A 19,409-nucleotide genomic window follows, 5' to 3' on the forward strand; every position below is an offset into this window, starting at 1 on the left:
AGTCCCACCAGCAGTGCACCAGGGTTCCCTTGTCCCCACAACCTCGCCAGCATTTGTTGTTTGTTGATTTATTGATGATAGCCATTCTGACCAGGGTGAGGTGGTATCTCATTGTGGTTTTTATTTGCATTTCCCTAAAATTAGTGAACTTTTAGAAAGCAGACCAGCTGGTCGATAATCTAAATTTTCTTTTTATGCCAAATATTTCCTGTTTTTCCCTTTCACAGACTGAATTTCATTTTTATTCGAACATTTTCCATCTTCTAAACTTCCCATATTCCTTCTTACCTACATTTCTGTATCTAACTAAAATAAGTCTTATTCGAAAGCATTTTTTCCACCATTGGCCTGACCCCTCCCAAATCAGGCCTTTTCTGTCCTGAAGGGCACACAATGAATCCTCTGCCTCCAGTTACTTGGACGATTTGTCAAGGACTGACTGGGGATGTCTATTTGGAAATAATAAATGGAAATGTTTTTTGTGTCTTCTTAATTTAGGCAACTGTGTACTTGTTTCTCTTTGTCTTTTATCTTCATTTATTTTGTAATGATATTTTTTCAGTGCCCCACATTTTTTAAATTGCTGTCACACATATTTCTTTTATTAAGTTCATCATCACCCACCAAGCTCAGGGATGCCATCCATGTCCCACACATGAGGAAACTGTGCCCAGACTATTTGTGACTTGTCTCAGGACCTGCATTCAGTGAAAAAGCAGAACTTATATCAAGTCTTCTGACTCCAATGCCACTGCTTTTTTCACAATACTAAAGTGGAGTTCTCACTCTTGAACACTGAATAATGCTGAATATGTTTTTCTAGCTTCTGAGGGGCCCAACAAAGTGCCCTGGACAGAGTGTATGATCAGTAGATACTTGTTTGCAGAACTTCTAAGATTTGACTCTGACTTATGCAACATTGATTTAGAAAAATAAAGGCATTGTTTAAATCATAGAACTGTGTATCAAGACCCTCAATTTGGCAAGTCTAGTGCAGATTGAAAATGGATGGTCATTATAGTACATCCTCCTCGGAGGTGGCCCTACAGGACCATGAAGCGGGAATGGCCTCCCAAAGGGCAGAGCTCGCATGTTACACTGACCAGCAGTCACTGCACAGAAGAGTATAGGAGAATGCGGGAAGGTGGAACTGAGTTTCCCTGGAAGTCTGGCACTTGGGTACTTCAAGGGTTTAAATAGTGTTTAATGGGAATCAAATGGTTCAAGGAATTGGTAACAGGATGGAGTAGTATTTACCTCCAGGACCTCAGTATGAATCTAGTCCAAATAAAGAAGCAGGGTGGGGTGAGGGCCCTTATGAGGAAAGACTGAACCTCTTACCTCCAGGTCTACAAAGCAGTTCCCCATGGGCCACATGGGCTCGTTATATATCCTGAAGACTGTTCAGCAGATTACATGAAATAAATGAATGGCCATGGTCACCTGCGATGTGGTCATCATCCACATTTTCAAAAGCATTCTCCCAAACCAAATCTGGGCAAAAATTGAAAAGCAATAAATGAAACATGGATGGAGATGTTACACTCTGCACTAAAGTGTGGTTTGCTGACAAATACAAAGATACTTTTCACCATTGTGTCAGGTGCTCAGATGAATATTTATTGAACCCCCTATATAGAGAAAGACATAGAAAATAAAAATTCATTCTCTGCCCTCACAGTGTTCATGGTCTAATTGGGAAAAAGAATCATTCCATTAAAATAAATTGAAATGATTCAACCCAAACAATTGATTTTGTTGTATAGATACTGGAGAGATTGTGATATAACTGGAGGATAGATCTAGTTAATCACAGATAGCTCCTGGAGGACATGTGTGTAGAATTGTATTCAGCTCTATACACCTATGCACACTGACTAGCAAAGCTGGAGTATCTGGAAGGAAGTCTCTTCCTGACATAGGAAAGGGTACCTCATTCAGCTTTGGGCTGAGCCAGGACACTGTCTTTGGGTCATTCCTGTTCAGTGATACCTTAATGACCAACCAGTTGCATCCCCTGGAGCTCTTGTTGACTCTAGATCATCCTGATGTTTGATTCACTCTGGAATCTAGTTTGCTGTGAGTCAGATCCGTGATTGATTCACATTCCTGAGAGAACTTCTGGGGACATGAAGCTTCAAGGACTCTACTGATTGTGCAGGGACTACCCAAGGGCTGGGTTAGATCTTGACTGCATGTGCCCTTCAATGGACACAGAGAGGCCTAGATTCTCCTGAGTCATTATCATTTTACTGAAAAAGCAAAGAAGAGGGTCATAGAAACTAGCTTTTGAGTATTTCAGTTTTCAGGTCTTTTTCAAACACAGGAACACATGTACATACTTACAGGGGATCACACACACACACACACACACACACACACACACAGAACTCTTTCTCTAACATTGTATTCCTTAGGCTTTTGGATGAAATCTTTTTGTGTCTTCATATCAATGAATAAAATTGTTGTGCATCTTTAAAGAAGAGAGAGAAGAAGGAATGTTTGTGTGCTTTAATTGCCACACCATGAATATGTCTTCATATTGTATATGGATTTATTATAAACGCCATGGATAATTTGTGTATCCAAAACCGTGACTGGCTCCCAGTGGCTCACAGTGCATGCCATATCGCAGAGGAGTGATGGCTTCCTGCTTCCTCAGGGTATTGCCCCCATTCGGCTGAAACTTACTCACTTTACAATTTGGTGGGGATAATGCATTGCAGTAAAATAAGATGTTTTCTCTAATTATTCTATCAAAAGATCATGAGGCTGTGAAATCATTCTCAATGCTGGTATGTTGGATACCTTTTCAAAGGCATGAGTCAGTTCCCTGTGACATGTTTTCAAGTTTCCCATGTGGGTTGCTGTCACTAAGCTCACCTGGAGCCCAGGGAAAACATTCTTCTTTTCACACTTCTACTCAGGCGTCCAGCTTAGTCTCCCCTATAGTGGGCTTTGACACTGGCACAGCGGCGAGCAGGGCTGCCTTCTGATGTGCCGCAGTGGTTTAAATCTAAGGTGTTTTTTTTTGCCTCTGTTGCTTTTATTATGGTGGTTGGGGGTCGGTCAGAATCACCCTTTTGGATTAGAAATGCTGATAAGATCCAAGAGAGAATGTTACAGTGGTGATAGTGGACAAAGAGGAGGACCATAAACTATCACGTGAATAAAACACCCAGCCACGACACTATCTCCAGGACACACACACCCAGCGTCCCCTCGTGCAGACAGACACTGCTGATATATTAGAGTCTGCTGGCCATTTTGTTTACAATAACTAGGAAAGAAAAAATGAGCCCCTATTTCAGCATGCTCGCCCCAAGATGACACGGGAGAGTCTCCTCGCAGGTAAACCAAGAGAGCTCAGTTAATCACCATTTATCACTCAAGGGACTCGAATGTCATCCAGATGCATTGGCGCCCTGGAGACGGAGATACTCATTGGGTTGCGATGCTATTCTCTTTTCTCATTCCATCTAATGTAATAAACTGCCGCCCTGGCATCGGAGTGATGGGTGCTGGCTTTTAGAGTCCCGAGACTTTAACATGTACATGATTCACTCCACAGAACTAAATAAATTTCAGAAAGAAATGTCATATCATTATAATTTTAATAACTTTACAACTTCGCTCCATCTCCTCCATTACCAGACTATGCCTAGCTACCATCATCTTTTGCCGGAAGCCTCTAATTTATTTCTTTGTGTCTGCAGCTGCTCACCTTCAAACAGTGCTATGTTGAATTGATTTCGGTATCTAAACCACCCTTCATGGAATCTGAGATAGATTAGTAGATGCCTAAATTGGCTGAATTTTTATATATTTTTGTCTTTGCTTATTAGAAGTGTGCTCTATTTACCAGGTAATAGTTGAATGAGCAGGTAGAGGCTCCCTTCGAAGCCATTTGACTTTCCCACTCATATTTGAGTCATTCAGAATGGTTACCCATAAACTATTGGTAAAAAACTGAAGGAAAAAATTCATACCTAGCCTTAAATTATGCAAGGTTCCGTAACAGGGGTAGCAGAAGTTTTTCTCTAAGGGGCCAAAGAGTGAATATGTTATGCTTGTAGGCCACGTGATTTCTGTTGCTTTTATAGTGCAAAAGCAGCCAAAGACAATATGGGAATGACTGGGCACAGCTGTGTTCCAATAAAACTTTATTTACATAAACAGGCAGCAGCGAGGTTTGGCCCGCAGTTTGCTGATCCCTGCTTCAGGCCAGTCTCCTTCCTACAACTTTCACATACCAAAGGCATCATAAAAAAATGCAGTAATCTACATTGGATTTTCTGATCATCCCAGATATTGACTCTCTCAATTCTAAAATGTGTATACTATTTTTTTTTCTTTAGCTAGAAAATGGTATAGAGTTTAGACAGTTCATCTATGGGAATTCCTCTGTGGGAGTGACTGAGAATACTTTACTTATTAAACCAAGAATTCTTGGTTGATGCTTGTTATTCACGTAGGTCCATCCACCTTGAAGCCATAATGTTAACTCAAGCTGTCACTTGAAAAGTAGGTAAACAGTGAAGCACTTTGGAGACATGCTAAAGGTTTCCTTGCAACTACAGAATAGATCTTGAAAGGCTATTGGCTGTTTACAGGTGTCTCTTCCCGAGGGGAAGTCCTGCTCTCTGAGAGAGGGAGCTTCTTTGCAGCCCATTCAGAATGGATCATACATCCTCGTGGAACTGACTAAAATGACCTCCTCTGCAGTGAAGAATCATGGGACTAAGTTGGAGTCGGAACTATCAGCTAATGTCAGCGTGCTAGGGGAGATATACTGGGAGACTTTCTTAAGGGCTGGCTAACTCATTACTATGAGTTAAAAGAGAAGGGGCTAACCAAGACCAAATGGGGAAAATAACACAGGACATGTATTTCCAACTTGCCATGTTCTGGCTGTGTGAGCTTTCATTTTCAAGTTTACATCTATAAAATGGACACTTGAGCACAACATAGAGTGGGAGGGGTGTCAGAGAGATGACCCACATATGCTCATCGCTCTCCCTGTGCTCTGAGGGCTAGACCACAATTCTAGATGCAATGCATTAAAATTTACATGTGTGTACATCCAGGCATGCACTGGTGTCCACATGTGTATTGTGTGTGTGTCGTGTGTGCATGTGTTATGTACATGCGCACATGCCTTATAAAAGGGCTGTTGTCGGGAATAAGTTAAAACAGGTAAATATTTGTAGAACAGTTTCTGTCATGCCGTACATGCTTTATGGATGTTTGTTGAGTGACTAAAGTTTTGTACTCCTTAGTGCAGGATTTCTCAATAGTGGCACTGTTGATACTATGGGCCAGATATTTCTTTGTTGTATATTGTCTGATATTAAGCAGCATTCCTGGTCTGTACCCAACAGCTTCCACCCCACCCCCAGTTGTGACAACCAAAAAAGGCCCCAGACATTACCAAATGTCCTTGGGCACAAGATTACCTCCAGTTTAAATCACTGCCCTAGTGAAACCAAGACGTTAATATAAGGAAGTGGTTCCCAGACTTTAGCAAGCACCCAGAGGGCTTGTGAAGTAGCTGATTGCTGGGCCCCACTCCACAGTGTTTGATGCAGAGGGTCTGGCATCAGATCCAAGAATTTGTATTTCGAACACTTTCCCAGGTGATGCTGCTGTTGGTGGCTTAAAGACCACACTCTGTAAAACTGTAGGTAAGATGTGAGATGTTCTTAAACAATTATAGGGGATTTAAAATGTGCTTCCTAATCGTGAGGATGACAGTGTTCCTCTGAGCACAGGGCTCCAGGCCTCTTCATTACGGCCCTCGGGTGGTTTCCTCACAGCTGTGTAGAGATCTGGGGGAGAGCAGGGCATTGATGGGAGATGTTCAGCCTGTACTGGGTTTCAGTCAGCACTGCCCTGCCAGCTGTCCCCTGAATCCTGCCAGGAGACAGCTCCAGACCTTGTGCAACACTGGGCCTCGTATGGAAATGAACTTGAATGTTTGCTTTGTCGTCCAACTTGACTGCCAAACAAGGCAGTGTGACATTGGGGTCCGGGAAGAGAGGGGAAAGCTCAGAATAGGTCTGAAGCACATGATGACTCAGGATGGCAGTCTGTGACCGGAGACTGTGAGAGCCATGGCTGGGACTTGCATCTTATTTATTTGCACCAGCTGTCATGTTCTTTCTTGCCTTCTCCCTTCAGGTCAGTTCCTGTTGTCCTAAGCTGTGATCCCTGCTTTCTCTCTCTCTCTCTCTCTCTCTCTCTCTCCCTCTCTCTCCTCTCTCTCCTCTCTCTCCTCTCTCTCTTTCTTTTGCTTATAGTTAGAGATGAAGCTGTCTTGAGCTATTTATCAGTCTTATCTCTCTTGGCCCTCTGTGAGTATTTCAGTCTGTGGATCTAATCCACTTTAATTGATTGACCTCACACAGCCAGACATCAGCAAAGCACCAGGGGAAGTGCAGCTGCAGCCAAGGGGAGAAAGTGGAGGCAATTTTGCTGGGTGGGTGCGAAGGTCACTGAGACCTGTGCAGATTTAGGAAAACAGAATTAGTTTCCAAGCCATTTAACGTGAATTTTTGAGGGACAATCCACACAGATTCTGGAGTGGATGATGTTGAATGAGAGAGAGTCCTTTCGAACAGGGAAGGATTCTGTAGGTCATGTACAAAAGCCGCTGACTCACCCATCATCTGTCTTACTGTTTCTCACCCAGTTATCCCCACCAACATCTTCACTATTATCACCAGCTTCACCCCACCATTAACATCATTGTTGTAACATCCTTCGTAGAGCACTTCAGAATTTGCTCTAAATTCTAAATGAGTAAAAAAAAGATTTTACTCATTTCTCTTAAGTACCATAGAGCACAGGTATCCTTATTCTTGTTGTTATTCTCATTTTTCATACCAATAGCTTGAGATACAGGTAGCTGAGGAGCCTGCTCAAGATCACCTGGGCACCAAGGTACAGGGCTTTGACTGGGATCAAGTCTTCTGATTCTAAATTTTAAAGGCTTCTGGAGCTCAGAACAGACAATTTCTTCTCCCCAGCTCTTCCTGTCACAGCCACCCTTAAGCTTCTCAAGGGAATGGGACTGGGCCATTGTCACAGCATGATAGTGAAGGCCCAAACCCTCTCCAAGCCACGAAGCGGGAGTCTTGTCAATTTGGGTGATTCCAGGTGGACTTATGCTCTATCTTAGACTTTTTGAGGAAGAGACCTAATCTTCTAGATCCCTTGAATCCTCTAATAGTACATGGCTCTGAACACCCAAAGTGCACACTCAGCGCTTATTAGCTAACAATTGTCCTGGGTCTAGAACAAGGAGACTGTAACATTGAAAGAATGCACCAATGACGTTCACTGGGAGAGATAATCGCCACGAAAAGAGCCCATAGTGTGTTCTAATGCAGGGTGTTTTAACCTAGAAAACTTAAAGAATATTCTCTCTCAGCCAAAATTATCTGGTGAATCAAGTAATTTGTACCTCATCTTTTTTGTATTTTAGTGATTACATATATAAAGCACAAGGCGACTATATGTTTTGCCTAAGATTTATTATAAGAAAAACAAAAAAAATACTGAACATGGGTGACCAATTCTCTATCCTATATTGTTCAAATCCTGTTTAGCCTCCCATGGTATAAAAACTTATTAGCACAATTTTTTCTATCACAACCACATATTCTAATTCATTATTAATTGATTCATTTATCCATTAATTTAACAAACATTTACTAGCATCTACTAGGATTCCTATATTTGAGATATCCACAATTAGGCTAAGCTGTCTGTCTAGGTTAAGCAGACATAAAATATATAATATGTAATCTATATACCATCTTATATAAACAATTCCAATTGCAAAATGTAATAAATGTGACCAAAATATAACATGGTGGAAAATACATGGGTTTTAAAGTTAGACAGACCTGACTATGTCTCCTATTAGTTGGTGAATCCCCAATTATCTTTTTAACCTATAAAATCTGAAGGGTAATTGTGAGAATTCAAAAAAAATTTTTTCTGAGCACCCACTGTATCCATCAAGGTAATGTGGGTTATGCTGCAGTAACAAATAGCTTAAAATATTTGGTGGTATCAATCAACCAAACTTAATTTCTCAGTCAGGTTCCATGTCTATTGCAAGTTGGCTTGCTGCCATCCTCACTCAATGCCACAGGTTGACAAAAAAGCCACTGCCAGGGGTTTGCTTGATGTAGAGGTTGAGAGAAAGTGGGAGAACTCTGGTGGGTCTCACATCAGCAGCTGAGTGCATGGCATGAGGTAAACAGTGCCACTGGTGACTTTATTTCCTATGACCCAGGCTTTGAAATGAGTACGGCAGACCTGGCAGTGTCTGGACCCAAGCGGGATCACATACGTGTTATTCTCCTTGTATCATTGCCTAGCACATCACTCACAAATTCTGTGGGAAGCCTAGAAGTGAAGATATTGAGAGCTGCTTCCTTTGCACACTTCCCTGGCATACATTTGAGAGTTCCAGTTCTGTTTCCGTCAGCTGCAATTTTCTCCAATAGTGGAAGGTGCACTCTGCCTTCCCCGGGGGCCCTCAGGGATGAATGAAGCAATCACCTTTAGGGAGATCTTTATTCCAGAGGATTTTTCTTGCCCCTGTGCAGTTTTGCTGCTGAAATCTGACACCAGTGTTGGTAGCATCTCTTGGGTCACTTCCACAGCAATAACTGTTGATATGGCTGATAGAGGGTCAGAAAACTGGAACCTGAATAATCTAAGGAACCAGGTGGGCTCATAAACAGTCATTATTGGTGAAAAATGACTTACTGGCTATTTAAAGACAGCTGTTTTTCTGCACCGTTCAGTTTTTTCCTGCATGCACTTGAGGATTCTTTGGTAATGTCTTCTGATTTACCACTTAGAGGAAGAACATCAATTGAAGTGATTGGCTTCATAGCAACTTTAGCAATGATGGGTATGGACTTATGAAAATGTATGGTCACACTATTTTTGCAGCAATACTTTGCTTGTCTTGGAAGGGCTTATAAAAGACACCAGGACACGTGAAGAGAGAGCAACTACCAAATTGTGACAGGACATCAACCATACAAACGTTTTTTGGTTTTTTTTAGTGTTCTGTTTGCTAAAGTTTATGTTTATTTACACACTATTTCTTGATGACAGTGTGGCCAAACCAACAGCTCTTTAGCTCATGCTACTACTTTCAACTACACAAAAAAGGGAACAGATGACTGACATTTATTGAGGTCTTGCCACGTGTTTTACACACATGTGTTCTTCTCAGATCCTCACAACAAGCTTCAGACATAGCCTTTGCCTTCCTCCACACATCCCTTTTTTAGCAGGAACATTAGGAGTTAAATAGCCTGCCCAATGTCAGACTGTTTTCAGTGTCAGAGGTATTATTTAAACCATGCTGTGCTAAAACCTGTGTTCATATTTTTGAACCAATTAATTTCTCTAGTTGTCAGTGTTACATCTGGTCAAATGATTGGATGGTTCCTTCTGCTGATGTCATTTATCCCTTATATGTGTAATATTTTTTTACTATTTATAAAGTACTCTCAGATTAATCATATTATTTCAGTCTTACAACAGCCCTATGAAGCATGTAAAGCTGGTATCCTGCCTCCACAATATATTATCAGCAAATGGGTCAGAAATGTGAAGTAACTTGCCCAAGGTTAGGCAGGGCTAACTCCAAAGCCAATGTTTTTCTCTTTCACATCTTCTCTGGACACATGAACTAGCCGAGTTTATTTTCATGGCAGCTAAGCATGATGGATTCTAACCTGGTCTACTATATGGCTATTTATTTGCCTGAAGGCTTATAATGAACTGAGACAAAGCAGTTAGCCACAGATTATAATGCCACGGTGGTCCCATGACAAGGAGGTTGCAGTAATGACATTTTACATAAGTAAAGAGACCACATCTGAGGTCTAGCACAGCCACATTCGCCACTGCAGGAAACACGGTGAAACCCCTGGGAAAGGGTCTCTCGTGACATGGGCAGCGTGCTAGCAGGATTAGCAATATCCCTCTGAAACAGTGATTACAGTGGCAAATGTGTGGCACCTCAGATAAGGACCAAATATTTATTCTGGCAGAGATTAAATCTTTTCTTTCCCCGAATCTATTATGGATCTTGCAGAGAATCTGCCGAAGAATATCTCGCGCTGATCAGCCAGCTCACTGAGCCGGAGCTGCGCTTTGCCACCGCTGTGGCAGAAAAGCTGCAGAATGTTGGTTGAAAGGTCTCCTCGCTCCTCTAAAACTGCTCTCCATCCATGATTAATTAGTGACTCAGAAGTGAGTTGAATCGCAAGCAGTCCTTTCCATGCATCCAGGATTTGCACAGTGGTTTCTCACTGAAGATCCGCAGTGCAATAACAGCCCACGTTTGTGGAGTGGACAGAGCAGAAATGGTGTCGGCAGTCGTGATTTCCTAACTGCCCCCAGTCCTTTCATTCTGCTAAACAGATTGTGACTCAGGTTATTACAAGTTTGTTTATTTAGGGATGAGGGTATCTAAGCACACACGCACGCACGCGCACACACACACACACGCACGTGCACACACACCCTTAGAAATGAATGCCAACTCTTTAAGCAAGAGAGAGCAAAAAAGCCACATTATTATTTCTGAATTCTTAGTTAATGAGTAAGAACAAAATGGATCATAATATTATTAATTATGGGCATGAAAGATGCAAAAGAATCTGTCATCAGGTTCATTTATCCACGCATCATATTTTAATACTAGGTACTTTGTTTAGTGGCGGAGATGTAAAGGTGGGAAAAAAAAATCTGACAACATAGCATCACAATAAACAAGGATTTATGAAATCACAAGTCCATGCAGTCACCATGTAGGGAGGCACCTGAATTTCTTTCCCCAGAGAACACACCACGAGAATTGCCAACATCATTTTGCATTGTGCACTATATGACAGGGCACAAAGGAAGCGATGATGTCCGGCCTGTCTCAGCATCCATGCATGCTGAATGCAGCCTTTGTTGACCAGTCTAGACTCCTACTTTCTAAGATCCAGTCTCCTGGGTACTTGTCCTTCTTTGGTTGTGCACAAGATATGTTCATATACTAAAGGAAAATTGGCAAGTTGAGATAAGACTATGTTTTGGAAAATTAAGTGAAGCGTACCAACCAAACTATATGGAAACCAGCACCTAAAATGTCAGCAGAAGTCTTAATTTGTTGACTTTAAGCACAGCGAGTGCTTAATAAACATTGCATTTATGTACTGAATGAATGGATTAACCAAATGACTGAATCTGAGATTCAGTGAAATTTAGTTTATGTGGATTCCGGACTTCTTTTCCCATATCTTTCTCTTTCTTCTCCTCTTCCTTCCCACCTCTCATTTCCCTCATCCCATTCCTCCTCTCATTCTTTTCTTTCTTCTTCAATTATGAAACTGAGGGTAATGAAGGCTATGTGAACAAATGCTGTGACTCAGCCTTGCAGAACATCAGAATTACAGCTAAATTAAATTATCCTTGAATGCCAACCTATTTCTCAGCCAATGAGTCAGACAGCTCGAGAAATGGAGAAAGATGTCTCCTTTCTCTCCTTGCCCCCATCCCTTCTGACACTCTGCGTGCTGTGACACCCTTCCTAGAGGTGGAGGGAGACTGATTATATCTGAGCAGGAAGCTTACTTTTATGTCTCATCGGAATACTAATTCCAACTCTTAGTCGTAACCAATTCTTAGAGGAGAAGAACGGGAGTTTTCATAGCAGTGTTATTTATGCTTTCATGTTTCACTTCCTAGGAGGTGGATGATATCACCACCTTCACCACCACCGTAATCATCACCTTCATTACCACAGTGTTAGTCTTCTGGAATCCACTGTGTTTTCCCTCCCAGAAGTCATTCGGGGCCAAAGAGGTTCCCTGTGCTGTGCAACATAAAATTATAGCACTGAATATTATATCTGTACTTAAATTAATCTTAATGGTAAGGCTACAAGTGTGGGAAGGGTGACAGAGATGTGACTCAGTTTCACTGGCCTCTATTGAGGATACATTTATTTTCTGTGTGTTTTTGACCTACAGGAAGGTAGGTCCTGATGAGGAGTTTGTCCATAATGCTGGCTCCTCTGCTGTTGACTCCTAAAGATTCTGTACCCTGCCTCTTGACCTCGATGATACAAAATGTGCAAGCAGGCTTCTATGTCCTCTTTACTCCTAAATCTCAACTATGAGGAGATCTGGCGTCTTATTAGCCTTTCCTAGAACACAGGCCTAAATCACCTCACAGAAATGAACTTTGCAGTGTCACTACATAGTGGTTAGGTAGTTCTGTGGTTCCAGCTTTGGTAGCCGTTGAGGGCAATCAGATGATGGAACCTGAGCAGTGCAGCCTGTGAGAGCAATCTAGGTAGCTTTATCCCATTGGTTTTTATGTTTAGGATGAAAGCCCATGGAGAAATGTAGGCTACTATCACTAACTTCATGCTGTCGGTGCCCTCTGGGCACCTACACATTTATTGTTAGTTGGAGGATCAACTCTAAAGGGAGAAAACCTTGTGGTTATTGATAACGATGACTTTTGTGTTTCTTTATTATAGGAACAGGGGAAAATTGGAGTTGTCTTCAATATCGGCACAGTTGACATCTCCATCAAAGAGGAGAGAACCCCTGTGAATGACGGTAAATACCACGTGGTGCGCTTCACCAGGAACGGCGGCAATGCCACCCTTCAGGTGGACAACTGGCCTGTGAATGAGCATTACCCCACAGGTACATGTTTTGCTCTCAGTGACCATACGCTTTTTGGTCCCCTGTTCTTACTTTGAAATGGTGATTTTTCTCATGACCATCCCCAAATCATAAAGCACTAAATATTAAACACACATTCATGTGTTGATTTTTTTTCATTTTGTTTTTGTACGAGAAGATAAGTTATTTCTTTAGGACTTGGTCCAGTGTAGGGAGCTTCTGGAGACTTACTAACTATGCACTGAACTCTTTTTGTTAATGTGACTAACACTGCCTGACTGGCTCATACCAAAGACAATTCCTGTAGGTTTCCCAGGGCACCGCAAATGATGAGCAGTGGAGAGAAGGGGCGCCATCTTTACCGTGAGCTATTGTCAGTCATCACGGGATAATCGATTTGAGATCTGGACTTTGTGGTGTGATTTAGCTGAAGGTACAGGTGGCCACAGATTGCAGAAAGACTGTGAAAGGAAGTTTACTAAACTTGAGTAGATGAACAAGTCAGGGTAACACCTGAGAGAGAAAAATCTAAGAGTAGAATTTTATTTACTTGGTTGACTTTGCCATTTTTGTTTTTCATTTACACTAAGCCTGCTTTGATATTCAGAGACTGGTCCTAGTAAGTGTTTTAATAGCAATCATGCAGGTATGGGAGGGAGAGGGGTTAATCGCCTATTTAAACTTTATAGTCAAGGAGCATTTGCCAACAACAAACTCCCAAAACCACATGGCCGAATCAAGGGCGATGGGAGGAAAGGTTGCCTTCTTAAAAAGAGATCATTTAAATAATCCCTTAGTCTTCCCTTTCATCTCTCACTTCTTCCAGGAAAAGAGCCTTGAACCCTGATCACACATGTTCAGGCCAATCAAAAGCCACTGTGCTACTGGGTTTCCCCCTAATAGCCAGTCTTCCCTTGTCTGTTTTAAGAATTATGGGAGCATCCACTAACATCCTATAAGACTCCCAAGTTATTGAAGCAAACAGCCCCATCTACCCGTTTACATACCCTCTCAGCCTCCATACACTGTCCAGTCAGCCTTTGCTGGGAGTCTCTTGTCATACTCTTAGCACTCCTTAAATTAAGGAACAAAAATGACCTTATGCAGTTATCTTTGATCCTATGAAGAGAGCCAGTGGTGTTAACAGCTACTATGAATTTTTATTGTCATCCAAATTCACCAGACACTAATAGGCCTGATGTTTATATGCTTCTTGCTTGAACTCTGGTGGTTGAAAGGGGTGGGGAGTGGGGAGAATCAAAACAGCCTGAGATCTTAAAAGCTGTTTATTTGCTCATAGGAAAAATCAATCTCTCTCCATGCATATTATCATTGGCCCTGCCAGTGTTGCTGTAGGGTTTCTTATGTTTTTACAAGGAATTTCAAAGATTTCTAAGCTGATGTTAACCACTTGCCCTGAGCCAATATAGAATCTACAAGTGTGCTGCCAGCAATAGCAGTCTCTTTAATGGTCATTTGAAAGCCACAGATATGTAAGAAAACCAGTGACCCTCGCTGTGTGCTTCTTTGTATCTTTAGCTCCACATTATGTGTTACTTCCTATGTTCCCAAAACAGAAAAAAAAAAGCTTTCTTTAATGGCATTACTTCCCACTGAAAACTATTTTACTAGTAACTGTCGGTAACTGTTATTTAGTAATAATAAGTATTACTATTATAGGACACAATACAGTATAGCAGTTATAAGTATGGGCTTTGGAGACAACTGGCTGGAGTTGGGATCTTGGTGCTATCAGCTGTGAGCGTCAGGGAGGCAGGATTAAGACCTTGAAATGCCCTAAGCACTGATATTTGTTGCCTCTTTCCACATATAATTCAAAATACAACAGTAAGCCATAAAATAACTATAAGAATTTCTAATAGTTCTGATTTTTTCCTCTGATGATTATTGTAATGCTTTAAAACTGTATCAGATTCTTTCTCCCCATGTTCTTATGTTTTACTCTGTTTTCTTGGTTCTCTAAATGAGTGCTTATTGTTCCTTTTAGGTGATCCAGTTCCAAAGTTTATGCAAGTTATCTAACTTTCAGAGCCTCTGTATCATAATCCACAAAATGGTGTAGTGATAATACTTACTTTCCAGGGTTAAGGTGAAGATTAAGTGAGTTGAATGCATGTAAAATGCTCAACATAATGCTAAGTCATTTAAGTCAATGTTCTATAAATGCTAGCTATGAGGACTACCAAACATTTGGGTAGCATCTTTTAACTATTACATATTCATTTCTATGGATTACTTCATTTTGACTGTTAAATTCAATAGGGCAGATATTTTTATTCTACATTTCAAATTTAAAAAAAAGACCCAGGGAGACACAGTGTCTATCATAAAGTCACATAGTTAACGAGGTGCAGAACTAATCCAGAGTCCCCATTTCTCAGCTGGGCACCATTTCCACTGTTGCTTCCATGGCCATTTGGAGGACATTTTGAAAAGTACATAGACAGAAATGAGTATCATTCTTTTAGTGCCATCTTAGGTTTCTTCTTCTTCTTCTTCTCCTCCTCCCCCTCCTCCTCATCTCCCTCCTCCCCCCCTCGTCCTCCTCTTCCTCCTCCCCCTCCTCTTTTTTTAGTGCCATATTACAAAGGTTAATATCAATAACCCTACAAAGGTGGTTACTGTGTGATGTAGAGTTGAAAATCCTCCTTTCAAAAAGAAAAGTTCTTATAGCTGTGCTAAAAGACTCATTTGTAATGAATCCAAGCTGTCTTGCTGACAACAGTGGCCGTGTGCTTCCATGAGGCCACTGAGAGAATACTGAGTATTTAAAGGAGCTATTGCGATACTCTGTTGTCTAGACTGGAAAGACATCTTGGAAGGTGCAACATTCTAGTTTTACATTCCACTCCATCAAGACTTCCTAGGAGTGGCTCACCTTTGGAGCTATCCTCCTGCTTCCCTGTGCAACTGAAAGTGTCCCCTGAACAAAATTTAAAGCATCATTAGAGCAACTTGGAAATGTTTAATAAATCTGCATTAAACCAAAAGATCAATACAACCCATGTATCTGGACATCAAAGCACAAAGCCATCTGGTCAGGCAATCTCGACACCGTTTCTACAAAAGTGATCTCTGCTCCTTTGCTCAAGCTGTTCTATGTTATTGATAGTAATAAGTATAGAAACCACCCAGAGGGATGCAGTTGTGCTACTTACTTGTCTGTTGCTAATGTTTAAATAGTAAGTAGAGTAGCTCCGCCAGAATATTTATGTAAGTGATCTCATTCTGAAGACATGCTCTCGGGGCATTGTTTCTGCTCAACAAGTCCCTGTGTGTCGGGATGAATGGGTCAACTTCAGAATCTTTTCATGGGATTTTATGTGGCTCTGCTGCAAATCCCCACTGTGAAATATTTAGAAACCAGCTGGGCACAGGGCATGTAGCGTACATGCTCTTTGTGAATCAGGAAGAATCCAAAATGAAAATAGTTCTATAGCCATTGGAATCTTGTATCACTTAATTCTGGGGGATAGAACTCAAAAGCAACATCATTCTTTGAACCTGAAAATAGAAAGGCTAAGGAACAGGAGAGGGAAATAAAAGATGAATGAGCCCAGAGCTAGCATCCAGGCACTGACAAATGTTCCTTATAAAGCCTCTGATTACTGTCTTGACACAATGCAGTGGTGGGGACATGGGAGGGGAGGTAAAAGGTGTGTTGAGCATGAGGAATTAATTTTAGCCCCAGCTCTATGCCCCCTGGGAGGCTGGACTGAACAGGAATTTTAAAGATCTGGTCTCTGCTGTGAGTGAGTGGCTGGTTGTGTCATCAGGGCTGTTAGAACCCTGAGCATGGTACATTAAGAGGCTTTTCAGGTCAGAGCCAGGCTTCCTGGAAAGTGAAGTCTGATAAGCAGCTCCGATGTGTAGGACTTTCCATCTTCCCATGGCAGCTGGTGCTGAGGAGAGCAGGGTCTCAGTTCCTTTACTTTTATTCCTGATATTGCATACCAATTTGGTTGAAGTGTTCTTGACTAGAATGTCCTTCCTCAGTCAAAAAATTGCCCATAAAATGGCCTAAGCTTTAAATCCTATTTGACCACCCAACTCAGGACATGAAAATGACATAGAAGTGGCTCCCTTTCTCGGACACTAGATTAGAAAACCCCGTCTTTATATTTGAATGTGTCAGATTCCACAGAACCTTGTCTTTACAGGGATTGCATGTAACAACGTTGCTGTAGTGCTTACTGATGCTCAGAGTGACATGTGAGCCTCATTCTATCCCATGGGGGGAACTGGGTTTGGTAATAGTATCACCACCCTACTCACATTAAGGATCCATCATTGAGGTTCTTGGAGGCTAAAGAACCTCCCCAGCATCACACAGCTTAGGGCGTAGAGCCAAGATTCCTATCCTGGTCCTCAGACTGCACTGCCTCACATTTGAGGCACTGTTTTCTATTATATTTCTCAGAGTGATGATCTTATTGACACTGACACTAGGTTTTTGTTTTGTTTTTGTTTTCCCATCAAAAGTATTCTCAAAAAGAAGTCCCTGCCTGGCCTAGTTCATTTAGCAGGGTTTCTCCACCTCGGCACTGTTGACTTTGGCCTAGGTAATTCTTTAGCGAGCTGTCCTGTGCTTTGGAGAATGTTTTGCCGCACCCCTGACTGCCACCCACTGTATGTCAGTTGCCTGTCCCCAATACCAACTGTCTTCTGGGGAGGCAAAACCATCCCCAGGTGAGAAGGGCTGAGTTAGAGAAATTCTGCAACATATTTTATTTCCAATGCGTATTGTTCTTTGTGTAGACAGTATACATGGGGGTGAGAGAGGTTTCTTTGTGCACATCTCATCCTGATTACTGATACTGTGAAGGATTAAAAACAAGTCTGTGTACTTGGCGTGGTGCTGACATTTCTCAGGCCTTGGGTTTTCATTAATTTCTGACCAGGAGGTTTTCTTTCCTTTTCTCTCTGTCTTTGGCTACACACACTTGAAGCCTTGCCAGAGTTGAAGCACACATTAAAACAAGCCCCATCTACATGCTCATTCAGCCATTCAGGACCAGTGTTACTTGCAGTTCAGTGGGGGGAAAAGACACAGATCATGAAGTCCTGCAAAGAGAATAAGAAGTATAAATGCAGCCAAGGAGGAAAGCCATATTTGAACATGGTTTTCAAGACTGCTGAGATGTAATAACAACTGGAGAGGGGCTTAGGTAATGACTGTGTCTGCACATTGCCATTGCTAGGTATACATTTTAAAACCATCTTATAAAGAAGTTCGTGCAACATTTGGTCACCAAATGCATCCATGCATCAGTCAGACCAGTGTAGCTCACACATTTGCACTGCTAAATCATCATTCTTTCCAGTTTATCAGGAATGACTTAGGAGTCACAAGTAGGTGAGTTTCTATTTCCAAGGGACTTTCAACTTGCTGGGGTAGGTCTTTGGTGAAAAACAAAATGTTTTACAAATATGAATAGTGAGGGAGAGGAAGAGAGGGAGAGAAGCTGTGTTCTTTAACTTGGCTGCAAATGAGATTCTCCTGGGAACTTTTAATAAACTGCGGGTGCTCAGGCCCCAGTGCCAGGTCATCTAACTTAATTGGTTTGGAGTGTGGTCCGCAGATCAGCAGCAGCAGTGACAGCATCACCTGGGAGCTTGTTAAAAATGCAGAATCTCTGCCCCGCCCCAGACCTACGGAACCAGAATCTGCATTTTAACAAAATAATCAGCTGACTCATGTGCAGAGTAAAATTTGAGAAACACTGGCCCCAGCATCAGTATTTCTAAAAAGCTCCCAAATGATTCTATATGCAGCTGAGTTTGAGAATCACTGGTATTTAGAAAGCAAAACATGTGTCTGTTTTACCTTTCAGACTGTGCTGTCCAAAACAGTAGTCCTAACAGCCACACTTGCAATGTGTGACTGAGGCCCTGAAGGTTTATTTTCATTGTGCAGCTATTATGTCCAAGACCCTGAGGGATTTAAATGCATTTTCTCGTTCCATTTTCAGGCCACCACAATGAGGCCGGTGGCTGCCAACTGGTACTGCACCGCGCAGAGCTGGAATAGTCTGTCTCTTACTTCCTTTTACCTGTTTTACATAATGCACATCTTCAGTTCCATCATTAATAAAGGAATGGGCATTTCCCTTTATTTCCCTTCTGAACTCCTCAAATGTATTTTGTCGTCACACAATCACTGGGGTAATAAGTCCCCTGGATTCATGGGACTGTTGTCCCGGAGACGTAGAAAATGGCAGACATACCGTCTCTTGGCCACTTCATCCAGATGGTGACGGCTGCCCTCTGTTGGGCATTTATCCACTCCCCTCTTCACGCACATCTTGTTAAGCCTTGCTACCCCCCTTGAGGTCAGTGTTAGTTTTATTCTCATTTTACAGATCAGGAACAGTCCTGGATATCTTCGGTACTTGCCAGGCTCCCAGCATGAATGAAAGTGCTGGTATTCCAACCCAAGAACCCCTGAGCTGAGAGCCCTAGTTTTTAACCACACTCTGCTCCTTCCATGGGTTCCCTTTGATACCCCGGGACACTTGCATGACCCAGAAATTCTGGTCTTCACCCAAATCTTGACAATTTAGAATTGTTCTCTCAAGTTAAATCTCTAATCTCTGCTAAGTTAGAGGCAGTGCTTCCCGTGGCATTTATGACATCTGGCTTCCTCCACAACATCGGTTAGGC

The 19,409-nt window shown here is 41.9% G+C and overlaps 1 protein-coding gene across 32 annotated transcripts in view; it reads left to right on the forward strand.

The window, feature by feature from the left end:
- Positions 1-19,409, forward strand: part of NRXN3 (neurexin 3) — a 1,587,373-nt gene that overhangs the window by 1,396,525 nt on the left and 171,439 nt on the right. For all 32 annotated transcript variants that reach the window (XM_019646239.1, XM_019646240.1, XM_019646221.1 and 29 more), the window contains one exon: positions 12,575-12,746. In XM_019646239.1, coding sequence (XP_019501784.1) covers positions 12,575-12,746 — 172 coding nt within the window. The remainder of the gene's footprint in view (positions 1-12,574; positions 12,747-19,409) is intronic.

Source organism: Hipposideros armiger, unplaced genomic scaffold (genome assembly GCF_001890085.2).
Source record: "Hipposideros armiger isolate ML-2016 unplaced genomic scaffold, ASM189008v1 scaffold_99, whole genome shotgun sequence".
Taxonomy (NCBI): domain Eukaryota; kingdom Metazoa; phylum Chordata; class Mammalia; order Chiroptera; family Hipposideridae; genus Hipposideros; species Hipposideros armiger.